Below are 26,555 nucleotides of genomic sequence, written 5' to 3' on the forward strand. Positions count from 1 at the left end.
AAAGAGAGAAAAGAAAAAGACAAAAAACAAAGATACATCACTCGATCCAGGCAGGCAAGGTTTAATTTAAACAGACACTTAAACAAGGTGACACAGAAGCTTAATTCGGTGTCCTTGAGTGGGACAACAACTAGTCCAGAACCCTCAGCGACCGCAGGCTGGATCACAGCTGGCAGACGGAGAAGGCGACAAAGGAAAGGGCAATTCAGAAACAAGGACAGCAAGGTGTCTCCTTGCCTACAAAGGCAACTGGTGCATGGGGCAAACGAGCAGCAAGCAGATCTGGGAGAGGGAAAGAGGGATCTCTGCCTTCTGGGAGGATGCAATTCAGCAGCTGCCTCCTCTTGCACACCGTTAGACTCTACTCACTTAAGGAACAAGGTGCAACACCAAGCAGAAACTCCACCACCTACCAACTGACCACACAACCTCCTGTATGTCCCCACTTCAACTTCTGCTACCCCTCCAGCCCACACCCACCAAGGGGAAAAAGCCTTTCAGCAGCATCTCCCCTGCTCCTCATCCCCCAGCAGGTACACTGTCATGGATCTGAATTGGTTGTGGGCCAATTCAGCCTCACCACCCCTCAACACCTTCCTTCTCGCGGGACAGTGCCGTTGTGTTGTCATGAATCAGTCTCAAACACTTATAAATGGAGCAGCTTTCTCCCACAGTGAAGAAAGATTCACTTCCCACTGATGTCGTCTTAACATACCTATCAAGTCCTAAGATGGAACCTCCTTGATTTTTACTACCATCTTATCTGACAGCTGCTGTCTTGGCCAACAACAGATCAAAGCTAGGACCTCCAGAGCTAAAAGCTGTGAGCTCTGCTGAAGAGGCTAATCCTCTGTGGATAAGAGCATGGGAGGGACCAGTCAGAGGAGAGGAGTCAGATACACCTGTAAGTCGCTGCGATCTGGATCTCGGCGAGAGGAACCGTGCAGCCAGTCACCAGCTCCTACATCTCACAGCATGGAGCACACACGTTCCACACGCCTTTTTTCATTGCACCGGCTCCCAAAACGCAGCACCGCTTTGTCAGCCTGAACATGGACCTACACGAGTTCCTCTCCCAACCCACCGCACATGTTTTCCATCCTCTCCGCAAGCCCTGCACGCGTGGTGCAACCCTTGCTGCCATCTGCTGCCAGCCTCCACAGATGCACTGCAGCTCACGGAACATGAGAGCCCCCCGCACACATGTGCCCGGCATGAATTACTGTGTTCTACAAATTAACGATGGAGCGAGGGCAATTAAAAGGGAAGAAAGCCAGGGTAATGCATCATAAAAGGGGCTTTATTCTTTTATTTTGTCAATTGCAATTTAGATTTAATTATTTATGGTAATACTTCAGAGTGTGCTAGTAAGCGTTCCATAACGTGATTTATAAACGGAAGGAAACCTAAGTAATAAGTAATGTTCGCTACTGCATGTGCTATTAAATCTTTGCTGGGGCGGAGAGCCACACACCAGCCTTCTGTGTATGCAAAGTACCAATTAGCGAAGCGCTACTGTAAAACGCAAAGGTTTAATCAATGGGAAAAATCCACTTGAAAACAGCGAGCATGCTGATTTCAGTTATAAAAATTACCACATTTCTATACAGTAAGTGGCTTTTTATCTGCAACCGAGGAACACTTAAAGTGGGCACGTTGTTCCTTCAGGTAGCACAGGAGGGCAGGAGTACCTGACCACTGCCCTAAGCCCCAGTCAAACGCAGCTGCGCTCTGCACAGCGCGGGCAGGAAAACATCCTGTCCAGCTACAGCCAGCGAAACGAGACTGATCTTACGTATGCACAAAATGAGATGTTTTAAGGTGCTCGCTGCAGAGGTTTTATGACTCGGGCTGGGGGCATGACTGGGAAACAGCAAGGCTTGGTTCTGGGCCCAGGTACGTCAGCAATTTGGGAAACTATTCCCCTCCCCGGACCCATATCCAGATCTCATCTGTCTGTCTGCTCTCTGGTTTTCCGTAAGGGGCACGAGACCTGCCTCTTTGGCTGTGCAGCACATCAGGGCATAGCTCTTGGGGAAGGCCTCCCCTAACTCACTGCAGTAATGCCGATTAATGTTACTCGTACAACCAGCTCAATCCTTAACAAAATGATAATACGTTCCATTTAATGGGAGGCCATTGAAAATAGTCATGGAGTTAGCAATTCCCAGTCCTATGGCCGTCCTTGGCCATACAGAAGAAACAAAGAAAGTGTCCATATGCAACCGAAGAAAAAGAGAAGAAACAGGTCTGCTTTATACCTTTCAATTATTATCCTCTTCAGCTTCACAAGGAAGAACAGCAGGCAGAAAGCACTGTGGTGCTTTGGTTTTTTAATTTAAATAGCAGTTTCCTTTAAATAGAATGTTCCTGCCATAGAAAGATTTAAATCACTGACTGAGATCAATTAACCTAGGAAACAAGTGAAGTATTTTAATGGTCCTTTGATTGCAGAGGCCGCGGCTCCTCCAGCGCTGCACTGGAAGAGGAAGCAAAAGTTCAAGCTTTCAGCCCCACGCTTTGCTGCAAGGGGAGCCATTCCCCTGTGAAGCTGGGAAGATGGTGCCCTCCAAGAGCCAGCGTCCCAGGGGCTTCCTACCTGCGATGGGGGCTTCCCACCGCGGCAGGGTCACCACCCTGGCACCGCCTGGCATCGCTCGCCCTGGGGGCTGCAAGGCCTTGGCAGCCCCTCTGGTGAATTAGGGCAGGAAATCGGGTCAGCATCGTGGCGAGCGCCAGCCAAATGGAAGCCGGCCAAGGGATTACGCGAGAGGCAGTGTGACAGAGCCCAGGGCCATCTGATGGGAGAGGACATTGTCAGAACAGAGTGACAGCTCCTCACACAGTCCCTGCAGTCGTGACAGACAAAGCTGTTTGCTGTTTGCATGCCTCAGTGGGGAGCATCGCAGACCAGCTCGGACGCTACTGACTGGCCTGGCACAGGCAGAATTCAGCAGCCCCTCCAAAATCAGGAGCTATCAACTCATCATCACCAGGCAGATAGCAACAGCCGCAGAGCAATTCAAACAACTGGCACCTAAGGGGGAGCATCCCCAAGGGCAAACAGGTCAGGGAGATGCTGACATGCTCTACAGGTTAGGAGAAGAGACAACGCCTGGCCCAACTTCACCTGCACATCCAGCAGGTAAGAGCAGCCCTGCCTCGGACACCGAGTCCTGCAACCTGCAAAGTTCCCGTATGTACGTCTGTGAGCAGCAACAGGAAAAAAAGCACAAAACCTCAGGATCCAAGGACACTGCAGAACTACAGGAGAGAGAAACTTGGCTGCTAGCAGCAAGGTGTCTGCTTCACAGTGACAGATTTCAGCAGGGCTTGGGCCGTGCAACTGGTGCCTTCTGCGTCTGATCGGCATCAGCCCTTCCTGAGGGCACATTTCCACCAAAAGTGCTTTGTAGCAGTCAGACAGCATGTGGGATCTCCCAGCTCTGCTGGAATCTCTGAGCAAATCTCACCCCACAGAAGACAGGGACAGCAAAGATGTTCGTTTCTTCCCAGGAAAACCAAAACCACAGAAAAACTGAAGTCACACAGCCATGATTTTGAGAAGCCCTGATTCTGCAGAGTGCCCACTCGCAGCAGTGAGCGCACAGGGCTTGGTGCACACTTGAAAGAAAAAAGGACCCTAGTTTTCACAGGCACTCAGACATCACAATAGATGAATCAGGGCTCTACTAAGAGAGGCACTTGCACACACATGAACTCTCCATCTGCACCTGCAAAGCTGCATTGCCTGCTTTGAAAACAAGAGGACAAAGTGATTTGGCCAGGAGCGTTACAGCAAACCAATGGCAGGAACGGGACCCTGGAGCCCTGACACTGGATTTTCCCCCGTAAGCATCCCCTCCTCTCCTGACTCTATTGCACAAAGAGCCAGGAGTGGAGTTTTCTGCTTGCAGTCTCCTGCTTTTGCAGGAGCCAATGCAGGTAGCAGCCTACCTACCACCAGTGCCCACTTTCACAAGCCAACAAAGCCACCCTGAACCCAGGTGGAGCACAGCAGCTAGCTTTAACCATCTACCCTGGGTGCTCATAAAGAACCTACAAGAGCATTGGCTGCAACATCCAAGTAGGACTCTGGATAAGTAAGACCCTGGATAAGTACTTGGGCAGGTTCCTTGCTGCCAACCACCACACTGTTCCTGCTACTCAAGACAGGCAGCTCAAACTGAAGCTTGGGTATGTCTTTATGAAGACCACCAGCACCATCTGAGGAACAGGCTGGCCCACAGCTACACACCAAAAAAGTGGCCTTATAGTGAACCTCCTGGAGCCAAGCTCACTTCCCGGGCTTATTAAATGAAAAAAGAACAAAAGGAAACATTATCTTTCTGCACATGAACACTTCTCCCTGCAAAGAGGGGCTAAGCATGAACCAAACAAAACTTAGCAGAGTGAGGCAAGGGCAAATATATCCCCACTCACCTACTGCAGAGAAGAGAGAAAGCACTGCTCAAAAAAAAATCTCCCAGCAAAAAAGGGTCGAGGATCCATTCAATCCCCAGTGACCGCGTCATCTTAATAAACCCTGATAATGAAGCGATTACATTAAAAGCTGTCAAGGGCTACGCCGACCAGAGCAGCCCTCTCACCAGCTTCAAGCAGCTTTGCTGGGGAGGAAAAAAAAAGTCATAATTCAATCAGCTTGGAAGAGTCTATTCCCCACTGATCCCAAGTGATCAGCCTTCATGTTGAAGGAACATTACATTCAAGTCGCTGAAGATTTTCACTTTTTTTTTTCCTTCCCCTTTTCATTTTTTAAAGCAAAAATTGAAAGGCAGCAAAGATAAAAACTGTGTTAAACTGGAACTGGTTCACTCAGGGGAAGGAGAAACATAATACTCTTTCTTCGGATGCTGTTTTGAATCCAGCCCCAGCGAGTAACATGACAACGGTCACTAGTGTCTGACAGATGCCTGAAAGGCAAGAGCAGGAGAGGACAATATGGGTGAGCTGGGTGGAGATGGGGCTGGGAGAAGGGGGAGGAAGGCTCTGGCAGGAGCTATCAGGCAGTGCCTTCCCCTTCTCTCCAGCTCTTTGGCAGTCTTAGGGGCAACCTGAGATTCAAAGCAGGCTGTGAGGACCCAGCTGCCCTATAATGTCCCTCTAAGGCGGGACTAGGAACAACAGGAAGGCACTGGTGGAAAGCTAAAGATGCTGGAAACTTAAGACGCACGATCAGGTACTGAGCACTTCCTTAACACTAAAAAGGTGGGGATACGTTTGCTGGCTCTAAGCACTAAAGCCTGCTCCTGCTGTCCCTCTCCAGGGGAGTTGAAGCATGGGTGAAAAAAAGAGGCAGGGGGACAGCAGAGTCACTTACTTTCAGCTACGCAGCCTATCAGCAGCACGGAGAGGAGGTTCACGAGGGAGACCAGCGAAGACATCCCAGGGCTGGGAAGGATCCTCATCCTCTGCAACAGCCTTCAGCCCCAGCCGGGAAGGCTCCGGGTCAGCAGGGCTCACAGTGTCTCCCCAGCGTTGTCAGCACCTGTGGATGCACAAATGCAAAGGGGAGAGCACTTAGAGAGAGGAAGGAGGGCAGCCGACATCGCAGAGGGAGGGGGCAGCCAAACAGATCCCGGAAAGGCAGCAGGGTCCTGAGAAAGCAACTGCTGTGCGCGGTCCCTGCGGGGAGGCCAGGCAGCCCTTCGCCTTGATGCCACCAAGGACTCGGTCAGCTCCATCGCCAAGCAGACTGGTGGGGACACGAGTCCAGCCTGCTCCAGCCTCCCTGCCTCGGCAGGTAATGGCGAATTTCCATGCACACACTCACACAAAGGGAGGGAACGGTACAAGGAGGAGAAGCGTTAATCAGGAGGCACCAACTGCGCAGAGCCCGTGTTTAAAGTTTAACACCCGTCGGCTTCTCTCCCCTCCCCAACACGGGAGAAAGGCAGTGCTGGCCAAGCAGCACACGAGCAATGAGGTGTGAAGGGATCTGACCCGACAGGGCCCAGGGACCCTCTTAAAGGGCGATTCTTCCACAAAAGCGCAGGGCAGGGGAAGAAAAACTGAAACCTCACACATGAAAAACCCAGGAAGGAAGAAAAAAAATCCCCCACAAGAGGGAAGATGAAGCAGGAGATATGTCCCCTTTTGTTTGCTGAGGATACATGCTGTTGGGGGAGAGATTTCTTTCCTGCCCAGGCGGGCTCTGTGCAGTGCAGCCCTCACCCCAACACAGCAAGCCTGAACCGCAGCCCTGGAATCAGCGTGGGTGTCCCAAAGCCCCTCTTGCAAGGCAAATGCACGCTGGCGAGCCTCCCAGGCTTCTTACCAGGGCTGGGATTACAGCAGCTATTCTGCATGTCTGAGAGTCCCTACCGCACTCGGTGCCTCAGTTTCCCCACCTGCAACACACAGAGGAACCGCGTTACTGAGCTAACACAAAACTGGAAGAGACAAAACCTGGAGCAAGGGGTACCATAGTTGATCCTGATGGATCAAAAGGCACAGCAAGCAAACACAACCTTCCAAGGGATGCAGGAGAGATTGTCTCCTGACTGCTTCTGCCCCAGACGTGGCAGAACGTGGCTGCAGGACAGCACCGGCATATTAGCACGGCTGCGACAGGGGAGAGCAAGCTCAGCACCAGCCTGCTCCCCTTGCCCTGCCGGCACATTTCCATGGAGACAGCTCCTGGCTCCAAACAGAGCTGCCTGCTTACAGCTTTATCCTGATCCCTTTGCAAAGCTGGAATGGCATTAAGGGAGCTGTATTCTTAGCAACTACCCCAGTCCTATGTGTCAATACTAGTAAATGCTTCCTTCAGTCAGAGGCGAGCTTTGCCCCAGAAGGGCTGAAAACAGAGGAAAGAAACAGTGAAAACTGCAGCCACAACCTCCTCGTAGGGTCGGCAGCTAAGAGGTTCCTCCATCAGATAGGCTCTGATCACTAGAATAATGGGCCAGAGCTGTGTGAAGGATGCTCTCAGATCTGTACAGGTTCCTTCCTGCTATCAGTTACCCCAATTAAAAATCAAAACCGGGGTTTATCACCTTTTGGAGAAAAGCCAGGTAGGAGATATTGTACAGCCATCAAAGGCTTTAAAAGGACTAAGGGGATAGTGAGGTTGCTTAAGCTTTCTGAAACACATCAGGGTATGAGACCATCGGGACAGGCAGTGTGAAGGGGCATTTTAATCTTTTTCTGTCCCATTAACTGTCCAAGGCTGAACTGTACAGAATTAAAAGAAAAGCCAGGATAAACAAGAAGTCCCCATATGTACTCAGCCCTAAAGAGCAACTTTTCAGAGAGACGCTTTGGACTTGCACTTTGAGGATTACAAAGCCTCTGCTGTGCGCTCTGTGCTAGTCTAGATCCATCGTGCTGCAGTGCTGGCTTGTTAAAACCCAGCATAAATACTGATACTCTCACAAAAAAGAGAAAAAATCTGGATTATACCACTGGGAACCTCTTCAAATGTTTGTTCTAGACACACTTAGAGAAAAACACAGAGGCTCCAGCCAGACTTAACAGGGGGTTCGCAGGGTTCCAGGGTGCAGAACAACGCGTTGGGGTTTCTTTTGTTGTTGTCAGAGGCGAGCAGAGACCGGGAACGTTCTGAATAGCTGTGATGGTAACTGTTAATTAAACTGGGATGTGGTATCAATGCCAGCACAACAAATGGAAGCAAGTTGCTGTTCGCTGGCTCTCCCTTCTCCCTGCTTCACTCATGCAGCTCCTAGTTCCCACCAGCGAGGCTGGAGAGGGAGAAGGCAGGAGTCGGAGAGAGCAAGCATCCTCCCAACCATTTTAGTTCTCTATATTAAAAAAAAAGGCTAGCTCAGTGAGCATTTCAGAAGCTCTTGTTTTACTTTATCAGAGCAATAACCCCCCCCCCGCAGTCCCAGCAAATGCCACCAAACATCTCCTTGAGCCCTGTCTGCTCTCCAAATGCGGCACCAGCGACCTTCCACAGCTCAGAGCAGCCAAGAGGCTGCGCTGCCCCATGCAGCATGCCCCCAAAGTCCCCCCAGTGACGGAGCCGAACGCAGGCATGTCAGGGGCATGTTCCGCCTCCTCCGAAGAGAGGAGCCGGGCAGTTCCGCTCTCCCACATATAGCACGGCTTTTCATGCCATATAATGGACTCCGATAGAGAAGGTCTGGTAAAGGGGATACAGCAACAGCTCCAAGATTAGAGAAGGAGATGCCAGAGGGTGACACTTCCGCTCCAGTGCTAATGTGCTTCCCAAGCCTTTGACAGAGACAGAAAGCGCTGGCAGAGATATTAGGACATGTCAGCTTCAATCCAGCAACTCATCCTTCAGAGCAGGTACGTCACTGGCTGTCTCCCCCCGGACACGGGATTTTCAGGACAGTAAGACGTGCACCCACCTGGTTCCCCTGCAGATATCAAGGAGAGACTGGGATAGGAGTTTGCTCTGCTTTCTTGGTAGCACCCTGGCAATAGGGAGGGTGAAAACAGACTCTTATCCACTGCATGATTCCTGCCTACAATGCAGAACACGCAACATTTGGAAACCCAGCTACCATGCAACGAGGCTCTCCTGCCCTCCCGTCAGTGCTGAGTTCAAGTGGGAATTGCTTTGATGAATGCTCAAATCGCAAGGGTTTCATCACCCATCCCTTCCCCTCCTCTGCATGGGCACAGCTTACCTTGTCTGTGCTCTTTGAAGCAGGTTTGCACCACTCCTCCTGCCTCTCTGCTGAGCACCCAGCCAAGCTCCTGGCACCACAGAAGTAAACATAAGGACAGTTTTCCTGCGCTGCTCCATAGACCTGCAAACCCTCACTAAATTCTCTGGCACAGGATCTCCTGCAACACAAGCAAACCGCCTAATAGACCTCAATCCTTGCTAAAGAATGCAATTAAGTGAAGCCATGGCCCCCAATGAGGTCAGATTTGTGCTAGATACGGTCACATTTCAGGAATAAGATTAATTCTTACAGTAAAAGAGCTCCTGTAAGGCATTCATTCTTGTGCACTGCCTGATCTCTAGCTCTAAGTATGTACATGTGTGCATCTTGTAAGCGCTGAGCACAGGGTCTTGAAGAATATTATTAAAAATAATACAACTGAGAAGCGTTTGCAGGAAGCAGCCTCCTGTTGTGGTTCCTCCAGCCCATACTGAACTAGGGATCTCCAGGGACCCAAGGGTGCTAGGCACAAAGGGTAAAATGCTCAAAAGCACCTACATTTCTTAAGAGCTTAAGTTCCATTGAGAGTCAAAGGGACTTAATCTAAGCCGCTAAGATGCTTTTGAAGATTTTCCTCCCAGTAACTCCCGTTTCAGAGGGTGCTGGACACCTAACTCCCTTAAGCTACTTTGGGTATCTAAGGGGTTATAGGAGGACTGGGCTTTATCTACCGACCAGTTTGGCTAGCTTGGTCCCTGCTGCTTAAAGACGAAGCCTGTGGGAAACGCTGCTAAAAACAAGCGTCTGCACAGTTACAGACATCGGCATGGGTCAGAGCTATGCAGGTATTTTGCCATTTGTTACTTTTTCTTAGTCCCCATGGAGCTGGTGATTGAAACGTTTGCTCTGCATTTAAAAAAAAAAAATGCAGGAGGGAGGGATCATACCTTCATTTCAGATTCATTAGAATATAACAACTTGAAAAAATTTCATTAAAACACATTTAGGCTTCTCTTCTGTTTCACCTGCATGCAAAAAGGAGAAGGGTGATTTTAAAGAAATTCTCTGCAAAAAGTTCCACCCAGATCTAGTGGATGATTAAACATCTTCATTTTCAGTAGCTGCTGCAGGAGAATTACTCCCATTAGACATATCAATCGAAGCAAACACCTTGCAGGCAGAGGGCTGCACTGAGGTCTCTCTTGTTCCAGCAGCACCAGCTTAGTTTGTGCTGCGTATTAACAAAGGTCAGTGGGTCGCTTCATTTCCTCCCAGCAACCTCTTTAAAGAAAGAAAGAAAAGCTTTTAGCACAACCACTAGCTCATTTGTCACCTCCCCTGGGGAGGGGAGAGATGAAATTTAAATTCGCCACCCCACATTGCTATCTTGCTCCTATCTAACACCCTGCCCTCGGGAAACCCAGGCCCACCAGGGCTGGGACGGGGATGCCAGTGCTGGGGGCTCGTGCAGCGTGGGCAGCTGCCTGCTGGGATCTGGCCCAGGACCCCACTGTGGGGCCTTCCCCGTGGGTGCCGGGGAGCAAGGAGATGCCAATGTGCAATGCTGTCTGTCCCTGGAAGCCCGCGTGGCCCACGTCTGCACATTCAGGTTGCTTTGCTGGCAAATATTACCCTTTTTCTTCCTGGGGAAACAGAGCATGAAGACACGAGCTTCAAAGTATATGCTTCTGACACTCATTTCACCCTCCCCACCCACTAACATGCTGATCAGCTAAACCCTGTTTAATAGGGGGGGAGAGACCGCAGCCATCGTAGTTCCTGATCAGGCACTTGAAAGCCAGTGTCGGGGCAGAGCGGGAGATGCTGCTGATGCCTCTGCTCGAAAAGCAGCCACTCGACCTCAAATCTTGGTTAGACAGGAGAGCCCCCAAGAAAGCTCACCCAGAGAGCCGGATCCGCACGCAACAGCATCATCTGCTGCTCACAGGGTTAGCTCGGGGGAGAGAAAAAACAAAACAAACCTGCCAGCCACAAAAGCAAAATGCTAGAAGTCCCAGCGAGACCCAGTGCCAGACTGTGCACATCCTTCCCCCCACAACAAGGAGACTCCTAACGCTCCGAAGACCTCCCTGCGCCTGCTGAATCACGCTCATCAGGCCAGCAAAGCCCCCAAAATGACTTTACTTTCTGAGCCACTTCATCTTAGCAAAGACGCCCCGGACACATGGGAGCCTGATGCTGCTCCAAGGACCAGTATCTGCCGGGGCACACGGGACTGCCGTGCTGCCGTCTCCCACAGCACCCACCTTCCCCACAGCGCTTCCGTACACCTTAATAAAACAAATACAACCCCCAGCCACCAGCAAAGCTCACCTCAAGACTAACTGGTGGCTTTAGGTGCCCAGCTCCAAGGGCTGCGCAGAAAGGACTGATCTCAAAAGATGCATGATCCTGCCCGAAAAATGAGGTGTTGGAGTATTTCCAAGGCAGCCCCTTCCCCTCTGAAGCTGCCGGACACAGTTCCTCCTCTATGCTCGAACGCAACTCCCCACCCCACTTCAAAACGCAGGCCATAGTCTTGGCAAACGCAATTAGAGCAGCCAGTAGAGATCCTTCAGAGCTAAGCATGACTGTTTATCTATCAGGGGGTTACTTAGATCTTAAAAAAAATATTTACAAGAAAGAGGCAGAGTATTATCTTCCATGGGGAAACAAACACAGATGGAGAAAAAAGAGCTTTGATCAGGACTGTCTCAGTCCTATACGCTGCTTTTCATCCCCAGATCTCCAAGTGCTTTAATATGACAGTATTATCCCTTTTTACAATGTGGGAAACCAGAAGAAACTGCACACTAAGACAGCGCTCCGAGCATGAAGTCATACTGCCTCTCGCTGCGTTTGCATGCATACACACACACACACACACACTCTCGTCTTCTTTCTTCCTGCGGCATTTCTGGTCCTCCCACGCGTGCAAAGTGCCCGGCACTGTCCCCGCAAGCAATAGGCACGAGGGGCGTTTTGGGGTGCAGCAGTGCGGGTGTTGCTAAAGCTGCTACTCCCTGCCCGGGGGCACGATGGCACGGCAAGGGTTAAGCCGTGGTCACTGCAGGAGAAATGAGACAGGAGAGCTCCGAGTTGGGTTCGAATCGTCAGGAGAAATTAATTTTCCCCCCACCATGTTCCCCGCAGTGACAGCTCTGACAAGCGGTGATGTATCTGCGGTGGCCGGGAAGTGTTCAGCAGGTGCAGCGCAGCACGGACAGGGGCAGAGGGGACATCGCCGCAGCCAGAGGCAACCAGCAGTGAGGGGACGAGGAGGAGGAAGCACAGCTCCCCTGGCCAGGCTGCACCCCTGTTAAGCCCAAGCCCACCCACGCTGTGGGGTGCTGCGGCCGCAGCCCGGGGAGGACCCCGAAGGACCACCGCTGCTGCAGCGAAGGCAAAGCAAAAAGCCTGTGCCGGTGGCAGCACCACAGCATCGCCAGCGAGAGGGAGGCAACGCTGGAGCGACCAGAAATCCCAGGAGCATCCTCCTGGGCTCAGCGCAGAGCCGGGCTGCAGACGTGGCTTCTCCTCTGCCTCTGTGCACGCAGGGCAGGAGCTGGGCTCTCCTCCGGGACGCACAAAGGCGCGAGGCAGGGAAGAATCTGACCCAGGACCACATTCCCCTCTGCCCCATCCCCTTCCCCGCGCTCACACAGAAACACACGCCATCCTTCAGCATTTACCAACAAACCATCGCAGATCTCCGCTGAGTGCCTGACAGCATCAGCGATCATCGACAACTACATTTCCTTGTGGTTCAGGGTAATACTTTGCATTTCTTTTTTCAGGCCTTCGAGCTTTATTTATTTATTTAGGAAGTCATTCATCATTAGCCCCAGCTTAGCTGCCTGACAGACTGGGAGTTCCTTGGGGCACAGACTGCATCTCATCTCCGCGCTCGCCACGCGCACGCCGACAGCGCTGGGTAAATAATCGTCCGTCAGCCTCATCTCACAGCATCCTCAGCACAGCGCACCAGCCAGCCTCCGAAAGGGGAATAAACACAATTTTCTGTGAGAAAATAATGCTAAAGAGAAAATCACCAACATCATCCTCCCAAAGTGCCTGCACCCCAAGCCCGGGAGCCGAGCAGATGGGTGACGCCGGGTTATTGCAACGTGCTCAAGACCGGTGGGGAAGCGCAGCTTAGTGAAGGAGCACACGCCCAGCCCCAAATCGCTTTGGCCTTTGGGACACTAGGCACATTGCCAACTAAGATGACATATGATTTAAAAAAATACCAAAATCTTTTTTTTTCTTTGGCCCAAATGTTTTCAGCAGGTAGGGATTCCTGAATAAGACTGAAGAAAAGGGATATGTGCCCACTGCTGCCCTACAGCAAATGCCCCAGGCTGGAGTTTCTGCACATACACACCATCCCTCGCAAGGGACTTGACATCATTTATAGTCATGTTGGGCAGTAGCAACCTGCAGGTCTGTGTCCCTTTACACAAGTCCTCGCTCCGAATTCTTGCGCTGGCAGGAGCCTCTCCCCATCACACACCTCTCCCCATCACACACCTCTCCCCATCACAGCCATCCCTTCTCCGACCTGGGCGAAGTGGCCATAATCATCACTGGACCTTTTCCAAACTAGAGATATCAAGCACCACTCAAACAAAGCAGAGGAAAAAAGAAAAAAAAAAACCCAACACCTCAACAGGAGCCCAACCAAACAACAGCCCACCACCAGCAAAACTGCAACAGCTTTTCTCATGTCTGGAGTCCAAGCTAAGAAAAAAGCATTTTTCACCCCAGATCAAATGAAGGTTTATATCAGCGCTCCACCTTCCTGGGGTGGAAAGACTTCCTGGACTCACATCTGTGTGTGTCCAACTGAGAACATAGGAGAAAGACACTGAACGATGAGGAACGATGCTTTTGAGTTGCAGCATGGCATGAAGATGACCTGTACTGGGAAGAGCCCATCCAGATGGCATCTGTCCCTCTGAGCAGGCTAATCCCTCCAGCTTTGGCTTACTGTTCCCTTCACAGAGCAACCTGGATGCTGCCGCATCTTGCAACCTTCTCCACCCTCCAAACCGCTCGCCCCCTCTGCCAGGTCTGCACGGGGACTCCCTTTGCTGTTAGCAGCAGAAGGGAGCGACGGCCCCCTCCTTCCCCCCAAAAACCCTGTGCAAGTAGGGGGGTCAAACCCCATTCCTGGGGCTGACAACGCTGCTCCTTGCTGGTGGCAGCTCAGCCGCTGATAGAAACCTGTCTGGCCTTCCTCCAGCTCCTACACGGTTGTCTGCTGCCCTCCGAGGGCAACTTAAGCTGCTTTCTCACAAAATAGGTGGTTGTTACTAAAGAGTCTTGTGCAAACCCCCCCCTGAGGATAACCGGTGGGTTCCCAGCCCCAGCAGCCGCGCCAGGAGCACGGGAGGCCAGTCACTGCCCCGCAGAGGTCCATCGCTGCGGGCCAGGACTGCAACAGAACGATGCAACCTGCCCACCTATTGCTGCTATGAGTTTGTGTCGAAGCAAAGCATCTTTCACTAGCCTTCAGCCCAAGCAGAAGACAGAAAAGAGATGAAAAATCGAAAGCAAAAAAAAAAATTAAAGAAAGAAAGTTAATTAGGAACATGGGGTACTTTATCAGTTCCAGCTCAGAGTGCTGGACCAGTGTAGGATGTCACCAGCCCTCTCGCAAGAACAACCTTCTCATTACAGGCAATTGCTGATCGATTGCCTCCATTTGTTATCTTCATCTGCACTCGGGCTCCTCAGAGCTCTCCGTCGAACCCGACGCCGAGCACCCGGGCAGCTCGACGGGCCCTGCGGGAGGGTGGTGGCGGGACCCTCCTGGTGCTCCCACGGGAGCTCCCCACCCGGTGCAGGCACCCCTCTGCCACCAGCACCACCCCAGGGAGGGAGCACTAACACCCCCAAGCTTTGTCCGGATTTTGCATCGCTCCTTTTTTTTTTTGTCCCCAGCTAGACACAGTCCTTCCTACTACGAGCTACAATAGAAATACCCCCCAAAGTTCCCCGAACTGCATGCACACACAGTTCAGGCCAAAACCAAACAACAAAACTCACTCCATACACAACACCCTGGAGAATTTCAATTAACCACTACAGATCGGGCAAGGGCTCCCTCACACCCCACTGAACCCAGAAAGGCTCCTGTTGACTAACATGGAGCTGGTCTGGATTTACGCTGAGACAGAGGAAAAATTAATGCCCTGCTTCTCATTTTTAGGGTCTCCCATGGCCAAGAGCTACAGAGGGACTGCCCTTGCTTTCTCCTTCATGAAGAGGCAATGAAACCCCAGAGGCTGGAACAGCTCAAGCCCACATATAGGCAAGCCCACATACAGGCAAGCCGAAAGCCTTGGGAAACGAAAAAGACAAGAAATACATTTTCTTCTATGGCCTGTACGTGACACGGCCACTCTTGTCCGCAAATCTCTGGGTAGCCAGGCTGGGAGATGACACGGGAGTGCTGTGGTCCCTGCATGAGGATGGAGCCGCCTGCACACGCTCCGCTTATCAGCAAAAAACAAATGAGAGGAAATAAAAGTAGTGAAGTAAACAAGCAAAGTTTAGCCTAATTACTATTTGGTGGTAAATGAAAATCATTGTGGCAACAGTGCAGCTGATGATCTGTTTCGTTTCCTCATACCCCATGAAAAAGGTATGGTCGTGCTTCAATTAGGAAGGGTTAGACGCAGCGGTGGAAACAGGAGGGTGACCCCGGCTGCTCTGCGCTCCGCACAGCACAACCGTACCAGCAAATCCCTCAGCAAGCGAGGACGGGGATCCTGAGCCGCAGTAAGAAGGATAGAGAGGCTTGTCTCTCTTGGTCTGTATCGCAGAGCTGGCTTCGCCGCCACAGCTTGCATCTTGCTGATTAGCAATCAGCAAGTAAAGCTAATCAATGTCATTAGTAAGTGCTGTCTTCCCTGGGTTTTGCAGCAGCCTACTCGGGAGGATATTCACCCAACTTCTGTGCACCGGGGACGCTCCACCCTGCCACAAGAATCCCCTTGCCGGCCCACACATGGGGCAATGTGGCTCCCACAGCCACATCAACGCCTCCATACGTGTTTTTTCCACCCCAGAATCAAGCATGCCACAATCAAGACCAACACAAAGGCAGAGTGCACCCCTTGGGCACCGAGGGCACAGGGATGTTGTTCCCGGTCCTGCCCTCTCCCTAGTTCAGCCTGCCTTTTCCTTCAGTATCTCTCCCCCCGACCATTTCCTTGCCAGACGCTCCAGCCCTGCCAGCCAACACAGGGGGTTAAACTCCATAAAGAGGATTTGGTTTTGAGCCTGCGAGAAAGAAGATGAGCAAATCCCTTCTCTTGCTCTGGCAGGAATCCTGTGTCTCAGACCCACCAGCCAGGGGAGATTAAGAAAGGAGGAGAAAAAGGAAAAAAAAAAAAACCCCATCCTTCACTTGCTGCCATGATCTCATCTGAATTCAAGAGCTAAGCTGGGAGGATGCTAGGTCACTGCTTGGGCTAGTGGAACCCTGCAGACCAGCAGACACCAGAGCAGACCGGACAGAGTCTTAGGCTGCACTGCTCAAGGTCAGCAACAGGGCTAGGAAGCTGTATCCACACTCCGTGCTTGCTTTCCCTCTGATTTAATTCTGGCCTGTCTGTCTAGGGAAGCTTCTGGCTCTTGTCACATCCTTGTGGAGAGCCCCAGCTGTAGCAGGTGCCTCCAGGAGTTACCTTAACGCATTGAATGAAGCTCCACAAAACACACCAGAGTGCATCAACGCCCGAGTGGTGCAAGCCAGGAACGCTTCCGAGCTGAGCAGCTCAGCCAGGCAGGGCTTTGCTGCAATTTTCATCTTCCATACAAGATGCAAAATTAAGAAGCTGCTAAATAAGCAGAAATTGAGAATAACATCATTCTCGCGATACTCCAGCTCCTACGTGACAGCCTGATCTTGCCCTGCTGGGTTACCACTATTAAATATGATTTTCCTCCCTTTCTGCTCTGAGCAGCTGTAGCAGCGGGTCCTGCCGGGCTACCAGACATCCCACCCCAGAGGTAGCTGCATTTCATTGGTTAAGATAAAGCAACCCATACGCAGCCTGTCCAAACCAGGGATGCATCAGAGGCGGCTTAAAACATTTATAAGCATTCAGAGATTGATAATATCCCTCCTACAGCAGGCTGTAGGAAAGGAGCTCGCGAGAGGATCCTGGGAGAACCTACCCATTACCCAGGATTCAAAAAGACTCCACCTGGTAGGCACGTCATTTTATATTTCACTTTAAACCAACATAAGGGTTTTTTTGACAAGCTGGTGAGATCATCTAGGTGTCTTTGTTAGCAGTCAGTCATCACAAAGACCAGGCAAAGAGATTTTTCTGAGTAGGCTGGCTGAGTATTCAAGACAATGTTTTTGTAATGCTGAACAGCACATATGCACACGCACCCACACCCCCCGTGAGAAGCGGGCAATGAATTAAACATGCAATAATATTTACTCGGCAGGTGAAGACCATCAGCATGCAATGGGCTAAGCCTGGCCAGGGAGAAGGATGATTTTTGTCCTCCATTTTCAGCAGGGCAGGATGAGCAGTGCCTCATAAAAGCAGATTCTTTCACTCTTGATGAGCACGGCTGCAGGAAGCTTTCCAGGGCCCCCGACCCCTCTGCCCGCCCAGCCAGCGAGAGCGCTCGGTAATGACTTGTCCATCTTCGGAGGCACTGAGCCAAACAGGAACGGGTCCAACAACAAATCTCTCCTTCGGACCCGCAGAAGCCACCATATTGCAGAAAATGCTTTTATTCTCGCTGAACCATCTGGAGTCGCCGGGAAATGCAACTTTTTCTGTCCCCATCAATTACTGAAAGGAGAAATCTGCTGTCCCCTGAAAGGCAAAACTTTCCGCTTTCTCCCCACGCAAGGCAAGCGGAGATGGGCGAAACGGAGCTGAGCCCCCTCTGCACCACACTAGGGTTTTATAACCCCCCAAGCCCCGACACTCTCTGCTTTGAGCCGACCCACAGCCTCCCCCATCCCAGCTCAGCCCCGTCTGCACCGCTCAAGGGTTCCACGTTGCAGGAAAACAGTTTCTTGTGCTCAGATTTCCTAAAACAAGAGCAGATGAGAATCCCCTGTCCCTTCCCTTTCACCAGAAGCAGGGGACAGCGTGGCCGGTCCGGAGGGGCAAATGTGGAGCATTTCCCACGGGGAGGACATCGCCGGTGCCCTGCAGGAGAGGCTGCGTGGGGCTGAGCCGGCAGCGGGGCCCGAGCCAGGCAGTGCAGGCACTCGGGGAGCACAGCCCAGGGACGGGAACACCATCCCTGCAGCTTTTTAAGAAGGCCAGCCATGCATCTGCCTCAAACGACTTCCAAACGCACGATGCTGCCTTGGGCCAGCGAGAGGGACTAATTGACCTTCCAACCTCCCTTCTGTCATTACTTTCTATGATTTTACGGTTCATTTATCCTGAGCGAATTGCTGCTGCATCCCACTTATCAGTCAGTTGTGCAGCACCTTACACCAACCACACAGTGCGAGGGCAAACCCGCTGCAGGTGCATGGATGGTCCCAGCATGGGGCTAGCCCGTGGGGAAGAAAATAAGGGGTTAGGGGAACGCCAAAAACCTCTTGCTGAAAAAAAGGTGTTAAGAAGCATCTTAAATTTCTCAAGTTCAGGCCCGTTCATTGGCCTGAATTAAAGCCCAGACCCCGAAGGCAATACCCCGTGGCCAGGGTGGCTCTTGCCTTGGAGGGGTCAGTGATGCCAGCAACAAGGGCGCCAATTAAAGCTTTTAACGATGCAAGCCCAGGACCCTGCTAAGCCCTGAGCAGCCTTCACCCAATGCTCTCTCTGCTAATAACCTGCTGCTGTGGCCGAACGATGGGTGCTGGGCTGCCTTAAATATTTATGACGATCGTAGATTGCTTCTTTCCTCTCCATAATGATCCCCCTCCCTGCATGCGGCCCCCCCGCGAGTCCGTTAGCGCCTGTCACTGCTCGGGCAGAAAGGACCGGTCTCCTCCCGGCACACCTCCAAGAGCATCGGCACGTCTCTGGAGCAGCGAGGCAGGGTGCCAGGGCGGGATTTTATTTTGTTTTTAAAGCCTCCCCCCAACCCTTTCCCACTACAGCCTCAGCTCGGGTTCTCTCATTAATCTAATTGTTCTCCTAATGAAGATCTGCAATTCCTCAAACATTAATTACCAACGGCAGCAGCAGCAGCAGCTGTGGAACAAGAGCTCCCTGTTCCTAATAATACGCTTCACACTTTTGCCTGCCACAGCTCAATTTAGCTTTGCGTGATTTGGCTAGGGGGAGATAAATAATATTCCAGCTACGGGGCTCTGCAGATAACCCCAGGAGGAAGCAATGCTCCCCCCATGCCCAAGGTGCTCTGGAGCACCGTGGGTCCTCAGCCAGCTGCTAAAAAACCCCTTTTTGATTCCACCTGCAGCTCCAGCCCCTGGCCCGGGGCTGTGCCTCCGTCACGGCACCATCTCCACCAGCCGCAGCTTTTAGCAGGTGTAGAGAGCTCTGCAAACAGCTGGACCCGCGCCAGCTGGAAGCAAAAGAGAGGTGCTACATCCACGGTCCCCATCCGTACGCTAAGCACTACGGCAGTGCAAATAAACCAGCAAGAAAGTGAGAGCACGGGTAAGGAGGAAAACAAACACCAGTAGGATGGGCTCAGGCGGTTGGCAATGAGTCAGGGGATGGAGGCAGAGAGAAGGGGGAGAGCGGCTGGAGGGAGGGCGAAGCTCAAGCCGCTCAAGCCATTATTTGTTTCACTCACAGTAAAATGGAAAAATAAATGAACGGGAAGGTTAGCGGCGATGGTGAAACTTGAGTGCGACTGCAGGCCTGGAGGGAAATGCTCACGCACGCACTCTCCCCCGGTCCCAGGCAGGCTGCCAGGGCAGACGCAGCGGCAGGGACGGCTTGGGCTGCAGCACGGCACGCTGCGATCCCGGCAGCTCCTGCCACCAGCGGGCTCGCATGGATGCAGGAGGTGTCCCGCACCCCCCAGGACCCAGAGCATGCTCCCGTTGTGCCCATAAACCAGCAATGGCTTTGGCTATGGGGATGAAGGAAAACCAAATGCACAGGTCCAGAGCCAGCACCGATACTGTCACCGCATTTTGGGGGGCAGCTGATCTCTTCCACACCCCTCATCCACCGTGATCCATAATGCAGTCATGGAAAAACGCCATCCACGTTTGCTAAAGTCAACCCCTTCCCATCCCAGCAGCACTGTCACCTCCGGTCCAAGGGTGCGTGGGGGAGCGGGGAGAAAGACATGCCCAGCCGGAGGAGAGCTGCCAGCCCAGTCCCTCCTTACAAAAGACGCTCCAAACCATGGGTTAGGAGCAGCAGCTGGAACGACTGGAGCCAGCAAAAGCTGTAGCAGCCCCTGTCGCCAGCACTGCGCAGCCAAAAATACACGAGGGGAACAAAACAACACACACACACACAAAAAACCCAACAACCCAAAAGAGTTTTCAGTGACAAAAGCAAACAAATAGATTTGTGAATAAATATTGATTTGACAGGAAGTCAGGCAAACCCTTCCAAAAACACACACTGGCACTGGGTCCCTCTCCCAGCATGATGAGCAGCCATCATCATTTTATGGGTGCCTCTGCATGGTCGGCAGTTTGAGCTGCTTCGCAGGGTTTCGGTTTCCAGGGGGTACCGGTCTCCCCTGTGCCGGGCATCGCGCACCGGCATCATCCTGAGAGATTTCAAGAAATGAATGCACGGGCTGGACAGCCGAGGAGCCTGCACTGGGCAAAGCGTGCGGCACAACGAGCAAAAGACCCGCTATTCGCCCTAATCTCTCTCTGGGAGGGGAGAGGTGGCCAGCTAACGCTCTCTGGCACTACAGGCTCGGTTTGGTCTAAAGGAGTTAAATCTTTCCTTCAGGCGAAGCGCGGGGCTGAGTCAGAGACCCGGAGTCAGGGGGGTGATGGGATGCTGCTTCACACTCGCTTTTTCCTGACCGCAAACACATCTGCACATACCCAGATCCTTCACGGACACACACACACAGGCCTTTCATCCCAGGAAAACCCCCACAGCACTGCTGCTTTGCAAAAATTAATTAATGTGCCCATACAAGGAATTTCAAGACTTGCTTTCCACTACAAAGCGGGCGTCTCCGGGGGAGAGATGGGCACCGTTTCATCGATGGCAGGGCTGGGATCATGCGGTAAAGTCCAGACCCAGCGCACAGCATGAACCTGCCCTTCCCCTGCCTTGCACAGCCCTTCGTATTGGGTTAGTGAACCTCCTGCTGAACCCCACTTTGCCTCCTGCAACCCCCCCAAGAGCCACACCGGTGCAGCAGAAAGCACCGAGCACCAGCATTGCTCGTCTTCGGTGGTTTCCCACTTGACTCCCAGCCTTGCTCTCCTCGTGGCACCCAATGGCGGGATCAAGGTGGCAGATTTCACCTGATTCACCCCCAGAATCATCATGCTAGGGGAAAGAAAACCCACCACTTTCAGAGGTTTCCAGGTCATTGCAAACTGGCTGGAGGTCGGCAGAAACACCCTGGACAAGGTCTAGGTATTGCATCCCAGAGCTCATCAGGCAGCAATCGCGGCCGGGCCTCGGCAGACACGTGATTTTGGGGTGAGCATCTCGGCATGGATCCTGCACGCCTCCAAAAAAAAGGTTTCCTTTGTTCAGCTTCCTCCCAGCACAGCAAAGAAATCCCAGCCCCGTGAGTACCATGAGGGGCCGGTGACGCTGATCACAGCTTTCCTGCTCATTTCTTTTTCAATGAGTGAATTAGCAGGCAGCCAGCCGACTTGAACATCCCCTTATCTCTGCACCAAGCTCGCTGCTGAGGATTTGCATAATTTTAATCTTTCCCACCAATGAGCATGAAAAAATTAGTTTTCCACTATTTTATCTTCTATTTGTGTTCAATAAACAGAGCTGGTGGCTTTGCTCCATGTATTTATACTGGGAACCGTGAGGAAAAAGGAGGGGGAAAAATCCCCCATCTCCAGCACTTGGCCAGGTGGAGGGTTAAACTGGAGGAGGGAGGCTGGCGGAAGGCTCTGCAAAACTGCTTCACAAACTGCAGCTGGAGACGGATTTGAGATGGAAGCCCAATTCCTTATCCAATCCCAGTTGTTTTCTCCAGAGTCCCTTTCCTATCTCCGAGCACCAGCAGCCAGGCTTCCTCCCACCATCAAGACCTTCGATTTTCCTCTCAAGCAAAGAGTTTGCTGGACTCGCTCCACAGGCTCTAGATACAGGCTCTAGATCCCAAGAACATCACGACTCCGGGGATTGGGAGGGAGGTGCCTGGACAATGAGGTCCCACCTGGAGAAACCTCCTTGTCTCTATTAGCAGGGAACCATGCAAATGCGGGGACAGGGTTACCACAGGTCCCTGCTCACGTTTCTGCACCCAACGAAGGTTTTGGCTCTCGTTGCTGCAGGTACTCAGCTCTGCAAGACCAGTCACGCTCAGCAGCACCCGGCAGATTCAAAGCGCTGCCCTTCACCGTCCTCCTGGGCACGCGTGGCGGCAGCCCAAGCTCACACCCTTCTCTTTGTTTGCAGGATCCCCCGTCCAAATTGCTTGCGCTTCATGGAAGGAGGGAAGGGAGAGGGAACCATGCAGAAAACCACCGCTGCCAACACAGAGCTTTGGGTGATTTTTAGTTTAATGCTTTCTTTAAAAGAAAAGGAAGCACCAAAAATTAAGCTTGTCCATATAAAGAAAAGCACTTTAAAGTTTTTTGCCCTGCTTTTGCCCTTTCTGCTGCAGAATGAAAGCATCGTTTTTGGCAGCACGCAGCGGCAAGGGATGCATGCCGAGCCCCATACCCCACACCCATGCACTTCTGGATTACACATCTGCAATAGGGGCTGCTCTGAAGAAAAAGAAAATGCAGAGAAAATTTGAGGCTCTCCTTCCATGTACCCCACTCCTGAGCAGGGTGGAAGGCACAAGCATGAAAACATGTTTTAAATTTCTTTCCTCCCTATGGAGCCAAATGCAGGTCGGGGCACACACCGGCCTGAGGTGGGGGGCAGATTTCCACTGTCTCCAACAAACCTGCCCCAGCCTCGGTGCCCAGGGAGGCCCCGACGAGGTACCCCCAGAGGCAGGTTTGAAGGACATTGCCTCCCAAAATGCAGGGACTAACGGCAGTGGGGTGGCTCACGGGACTGGTTCTGCCTTTATGGGGCTGAGGGCCCCCCAGGCACTTGAGGTGGGGTCCCCCATAAGCAGTGTAGGGGACACAAGCACTGCAAAGAAGGGGGTCCCCCATAAGCACTGCAGGGGACGGGGGCACAAGGAGCCCAGGGCGAGGCAGGGCGCAGCCGCCCCGTAGCAGGGCAATGCCCGGCAGCCCCAAGGAGCCGGTTTCTCCCTCTCCCTCCACCCAGCTCTTCCCTCTGATCCCGGCCTCCACACAGCCTCTCCCTGCTAGCAGCTAATCTGCACCCCGAGGTGCAATTACCTTCCATACGTTCTCTATTTATGCTCTAGGAACCATATAATTTTCTACACCAAAAACATAATTAAAGAGTTGGAGCTCCCTGGAACGGAGCCCTCTCTCCTGCCATCGCTCTTATCTTCTCTAAAAATACCCCGGTACAGCAGCCTTGTGCCAAGGGTCAGCTCACGGCAGGGCTGAGCCAAGGAAAGAGGAGCAGCCCTGCTGCGATGGGTGTCCAGAGAGGGAAATGCACCCAAAAGCACCCACTTTGGCCCCAGAAAGGGTCTGCCCCCATGAGAACCCTGTGCTCTGCACCCAGCCCTGCTTTGTTGCAGTCGGGGATCCAAGGGGTCGCCTATGCAAGGGAAGGTTAATTCAGATTTAACTTTTAATGCCATTTATCTAACCAATTTTAAAGCCTTGGGCAGACGGACTAATTGAGAATTAAGGGGACTTTGATGATCATTGCTCTTCCAGCAGAACCAATCTGGGGCTGCATCCAGTTTATTCCAGGATAAATCCAGCCTTCCAGATGAGATGCAAAGGCACATCTGCACAGGGGAATATCAGAGACCACCGGCTTTTCCCTGGACAACAACAAATCAAGCTGTGGCTGCAGTCCAGCCCCAGGAGCAGCAGAGCATTTAGGACCTTTTCCAATGAGGGAGCTTCCCAGGTGCAGGAGGAGGTGCCGACACCGCAGGTCTCGGGCACCGCTTGCTGCTCCTCCAGCCACCACCACCAAGCCAACGGGGCTCAAAGCACAGCTCTCCAGGTGAAAGAAACCCGGGGCGAGAGCCGTGGCTGGGGAACAGGGGGAACCCCAGCTCCTCAAATGCGCTCACAGCTCTGCACACCCACACACGCCTCCGACCTCCCCACACATTGCTGCATGCACCTGGCTGGCAACGACACCCAAGCAGCTTTGATATTTGGCTGGAGAGGGCTTGGTTAGGCTGGCAATTAAATAAAGCGGGCAAAAGGCAGCGAGCACAGCAAGGCGCTCTCAGCCACCCATTTCAGCCCAATCAAGCTTTCCTGGAGAAGCAAAGCACTCACGATTTCTTTCAGCATTTTCCTCTGTTCGCAGCCACGGTGTTGCTCCAGCCCAAGCCTGACCCCCCCTGAGCAGCCAGCAGCAGAGAGCAGGCCTCGGCCACCCAGCCCCACGTCTGCACCACAGGGACTCACATGCTCACCCTCACCACCTTTAAACATGGGGATAATATCCTGCTCTGTAATGGAGCATCACAAAGCTCAATTCACATAGCCCAGGACAGACCACGCTGTGGAGGCAGAAGCACCGCCAAGCCTCTCCATGCTCCTGCTCACATGCTCATTTTGGTTGAAGACATGCTCAGGTGGGTTAATGGCAGCCACCCCCAAAGAAAACCCCTTCAGACAGAGGATGTGCGCCACAAAGTGCCTGTCCACCCCAGGGAAGTGCCATACAGACATGTGCCCGAGGTGACCACGTGGGTAGGAGCCAGCACCCATGGGGCAGTTGAGGGGCCAGGGTGCCAGGGGTGAACGGCAGGGTGCATGCCACGCTCTACCTTCTCCATAGAGTAACAAGTTCACATCCTATATGCAGCTGAGCGTGACCAAGGTCATGCAGCAGGGAAGTGGCAGAGCCATGCATCCACCCCCCAGTTTCCCCGGCCCTCTCAGATCCCACTGGCAGGAGCGGCAAAGGAGACAGAGCTGATCGCACTTGCTCCCACCCACGAAAATGGTCAGTGCTTATTTCCATCCCCACAAAAGCAAGCAGCATTGCAGCGGGGCGCACGGTGCCCAGCAGCTGTGTATAACCAGACCCACGCCTGCTCGGAGCAGGAAGATGGAGCCACGCCATGAGACCCGCTGCTGCCTGGGCCTCCCTTGCCCTCGCGCTCCCAGGGGAGAGCCCGAGACACCAAGGACGCCCAGGCCGACAGACGCCGAGGCAGCACAGCCTCCGCAGGAGTTAGATGCTTTCCAAGAGGCGAGACAGAAAAAGAAACCCTCTCTGCTCATTAAACACGGCACAAACGAGCAAAGCGAGAGCTCGCAAAGCCCCGCCGGCGGCACGCACCCAGCATGCCCACCCCACCGAGCCGTGCCACGGGCAGGGGGAGCTGGGAGCCGCTTCCCGGGCGGGCAGCACTCCATCTGCCCGCTGGTCCTGCCCTGCTCAAGTCTGCACAGACATGCGGGCTGAAAGCTGGGCCCAGCTCCCCCGGCCAGAGCAGCTGCGCTGGGTCCCGTCCAGCCGCTCCTCTGCGATGGCTCGGGGTCGGTTGGCGGCAGACCCCGCTGGCTGCTGCTCCTTTCCAGCTCCAATTTGCTTCATCTGCTTCCTGCGTGCAAGGGCCGCATCCCCCAGCAAAACCGGACCGCTCCCACCAGGGCTCTGGGGGAAGGAGTGGGGTCCCGCAGCTGCTGCGGCATCGCACGTGCGTGGGGAGGCGGAGGAATAAGAGCAATAGGGGTGGGGGGGGGGAGTGACAGAAAAAAAAAAAGAAGTAAAAACCAACTATGAAACAGCCCTAAGGGAGAATCGCTCGCCCGGACTTGCTGTAATTACATTCCTACTGCCGAATACAAAGCTCTTGGCTCGGCCCTCTCATAAAACTGGGAGAAGGAAGGTGAAAGAAATATATTTTTTTTAAAATATCCTGAAGGGTCAAAACAACCTTTTAACTTGTCAACTAACAAGTTCAAACAGGACTGCAAGTACTGCTTTCCATAGCTTCCAGGGAGAGACATTCAGACCAGTCATCTGAACTCAGGTCCTCCAGGCCTCTACAGTTTTTCGACAGCCAGAAAAATCAAGGTAAAGGTATTGGCAATCTACCCCAAAACCACTTCCCGGCAGAAGCACCAGCCTGGACACAGCACTCCAGCACACGAGACAGAGCTGCTGAGCTCCAACCCCAGCTCCATCACCCCATGTCCTTGGGCAAATCATTTTGCCTTTCAGCGCACTGGTTTCCACATCCTTCCCTGTAATTATGCCCTTCATCGCCTGCTCTTGCTCTCTGCCTGCGTGTGCTGCACAGGCTACGCTGCCAGCACGAAGCCACGCGGCCCCGGACGGGGAGGAAAGCTCTGCCATCTCCTCTCCCCCGTTCACATGCACCTTTGCGAACGGTTCAGCCAAAACCAATGTAAATCCCCAATAAAACCACTTACTTTGATTTAAGAAACCTGCTCCTCGCAAACTCAGGGCTGGCACGGGTTTAGCGTGAGCTTGTTAGAGCATCGCCCAGAAGCCAAAGTACATACAGAGTTCCCAGGAGCTAGGCGGTGAGTGAAAAGCCAAGGGACCCCACAAGTTTTGCCTTCACTTGTTAATTCGCATGAAAATGTAAGTCTGCTCTGATATAACCTTCTCCTGAGATTGCTCAGCCCATGCACGGCCTCCAAGTAACCAGTAAGCCACCTGAAGGAGAAAAAAGCAGCATCCACAGAGCCTTCGGTGCTAACTTCAGTAAACACACAGTTTCCTCAGT

At 52.7% G+C, this 26,555-nt stretch overlaps 1 protein-coding gene across 3 annotated transcripts in view; it reads right to left on the reverse strand.

Moving 5' to 3' along the window:
* The window catches only part of PTPRS (protein tyrosine phosphatase receptor type S), a 162,692-nt gene that overhangs the window by 92,734 nt on the left and 43,403 nt on the right, over positions 1 to 26,555 (reverse strand). For all 3 annotated transcript variants that reach the window (XM_075524605.1, XM_075524606.1, XM_075524603.1), the window contains exon 2: positions 5,342 to 5,509. In XM_075524605.1, the coding sequence (XP_075380720.1) occupies positions 5,342 to 5,429 (88 nt within the window). In that variant the 5' untranslated portion in view covers positions 5,430 to 5,509. The remainder of the gene's footprint in view (positions 1 to 5,341; positions 5,510 to 26,555) is intronic.

This window comes from Mycteria americana, chromosome 24, assembly GCF_035582795.1.
Source record: "Mycteria americana isolate JAX WOST 10 ecotype Jacksonville Zoo and Gardens chromosome 24, USCA_MyAme_1.0, whole genome shotgun sequence".
Taxonomy (NCBI): Eukaryota; Metazoa; Chordata; class Aves; order Ciconiiformes; family Ciconiidae; genus Mycteria; species Mycteria americana.